Genomic DNA, 2,187 nt, shown 5'->3' on the forward strand with positions numbered 1-2,187 from the left:
CCCTTGGTTTTTTAAGAATCCGGCCCGATTTTTGGTGCGGGGCCCGGCCGTTGGGCCTCGGGCTTGTTGGGGAGGTCAAGTTCAGGACTGGCTTTCCTCCAAGCCGGAGGAGTCGGGCAAGCGAGCGCTTTGTGGGCCTCGGCAACACCGAGCCCGGCACGAGCGCGGACGTTCTTCGGCCTCGAGCAGCGCGGCGCTGTCGGGGACGGCGACTTCAGGCCGAGCGACGGCGGCGGCTATGTGGCGTACAAGAAGGCGGACTACGCGCACGCCCTCTCGCGCTCGGACACCGACGTGCAGATGTACCTGTTTGAAACCTTCGGCGGGTGGTGCAACGCGGTCAAACGGCTGTTCTACCAGATGAAGGACAAGGTGCGCAACAAGCTCTCGAAGCGGCAGCACGAGGACGAGGCGAGCTGGTCGACGCGGTCGTGGCTGTCGCTGCAGGCCCAGCGCATGTCAGTCGCGCTGCAGCTCGCGGCGGCGGAAGAGATTGCGACCGAGCTCAGGCTCGCCGCGGCGTCGGAGGACGCCGCCGTCGCCTAGACTCCCCTGCGTCACTACGTGCCTCCCCGTCTTTGTGGCCTGGCGTTTGTGCCCCGTTTGTGCCGCGTCCCGTGCCCCCGAGTTCATTTTATAACAACGACTGTCGTTTACACAACGTTGAAGTGGAAAACGACGGAATCGACGAACAGCTGGCAGACGAACCGGCCCTCATTCACGTTGACAAAGTTGGACGTAGCCGCCGAGACGTAGCCGGAGTAGTGGACGCAAGGATGTCCCTCCCACGCCGTCTCGCCGTCCGTGCAGTGGCGGTGCTCCTCCACCTTGAAGACCGAGATCCCCCACGCCTGACTGCTCTGGTCGCCAGCGCCGCACGAGGACGTCGGCTCGAGCAGCGCGATGTTCTTGTGGTCCCACGCACTCGAGACCAGCGCGTCCGCCTCAGCCGCGTCGCCCTCGATGGTCTTCGCGAGGTGGTGAGGGAAATCGGTGAACTTGACCGCCATATGTGGACAGTAGTAGAAAGCAAAGTCGAGCCAGAAACGGTCGACGACATCAACCCAGGTGCTGGTGGCCTCGCCTTTGCGCCCAAGCCCTCTCCTCCCGTGCCCGACGTGGTCGACGACCCCGCCTGGCTGATCGCCACCTCCGGCTTCTGCTCGAACCTCAACGTCGTGATGAAGGAGCGCGACGTCGAGGCGAGCGAGACGGAGGGCGATACCGCGGCCCACTTCATCGCCGACATCGCCTTCAACTACTACCCGCAGACGGCGGTCAAGTTCACCGATTTCCCGAACCACCTCGCAAAGGCCATCGAGGGCGACGCGGCAGAAGCGGACGCGCTGGTCTCGAGCGCATGGGACCACAAGAATATCGCGCTGCTCGAGCCGACGTCGACGTGCGGCGCTGACGAACACAACGACCAGGCTTGGGGCATCTCGGTCTTCAAGGTGAAGGAGCACCGCCACTGCACTGACGGCGAGACCGCGTGGGAGGGGCATCCCTGCGTCCACTACTCCGGCTACGTCTCGGCGGCTACGTCCAACTTTGTCAACGTGAACGAGGGGCGATTTGTCTGCCAGCTGTTCGTCGATTCGATTGTGGATGAGGCGATCGAAGCGGGTGTCTATGTCGCGCTTGCAGCTCTCATCGAGCCTCACAAGACGTGTGATTTGTGGAACCTTGAGCCCTGCGTGACAGACGGGAAGAACAAAATGAAGGACGTCATTCGCAAGTTGCAGGATGAGGTTCGCCAGCTTCCTACTTGCGACAAACGTGGCGAAGGCCTAGTCAAGTCCGTGATGGATTTGGTGTGTTCCGTCGACTCTGTTTTGGACCAGTGGAAAAATGCCGTGTGCGATGTGTGCCACTCGTATTGCGATCGCGAGGCGCGCGAAGGGGGCAAATCGGCCCGCTGCGGCACCGCTGGCAACGCCTTCGAGAGGGAGTCGCTCGACTGCCACATCGGGTGCTAGAACGATACTCGAGTACAGTTCCGGACGGGCATTAAGAACTGCGGCGCTCGTAGCCCAGGCTCAGGTTCTTAGCTATGTCGAAGGCAGGCCGGCACGCGAGCCTCAGGTTCTTAGGGGGGGGGGGGGTCATACGACCGTTGCACGTGCTCTCTCTCGACGACTACGGGCACAACGAGGTGCCCAACGCGTGGGTCTTGCTGGAGGCGGA

The 2,187-nt window shown here is 62.6% G+C and overlaps 1 protein-coding gene across 1 annotated transcript; it reads left to right on the forward strand.

The window, feature by feature from the left end:
* Positions 1–1,085: 1,085 nt before the first annotated feature.
* EMIHUDRAFT_373913 (hypothetical protein) lies at positions 1,086–1,979 on the forward strand (the record flags this gene model as incomplete). Its single annotated transcript, XM_005775808.1, has 1 exon — positions 1,086–1,979. A coding segment is annotated over one exon (894 nt), but the record flags the coding sequence as incomplete, so codon positions are not given.
* Between the last annotated feature and the right edge of the window lie 208 nt (positions 1,980–2,187).

This window comes from Emiliania huxleyi (genome assembly GCF_000372725.1).
Source record: "Emiliania huxleyi CCMP1516 unplaced genomic scaffold EMIHUscaffold_2924, whole genome shotgun sequence".
In the NCBI taxonomy this organism is placed as follows: domain Eukaryota; phylum Haptophyta; order Isochrysidales; family Noelaerhabdaceae; genus Emiliania; species Emiliania huxleyi.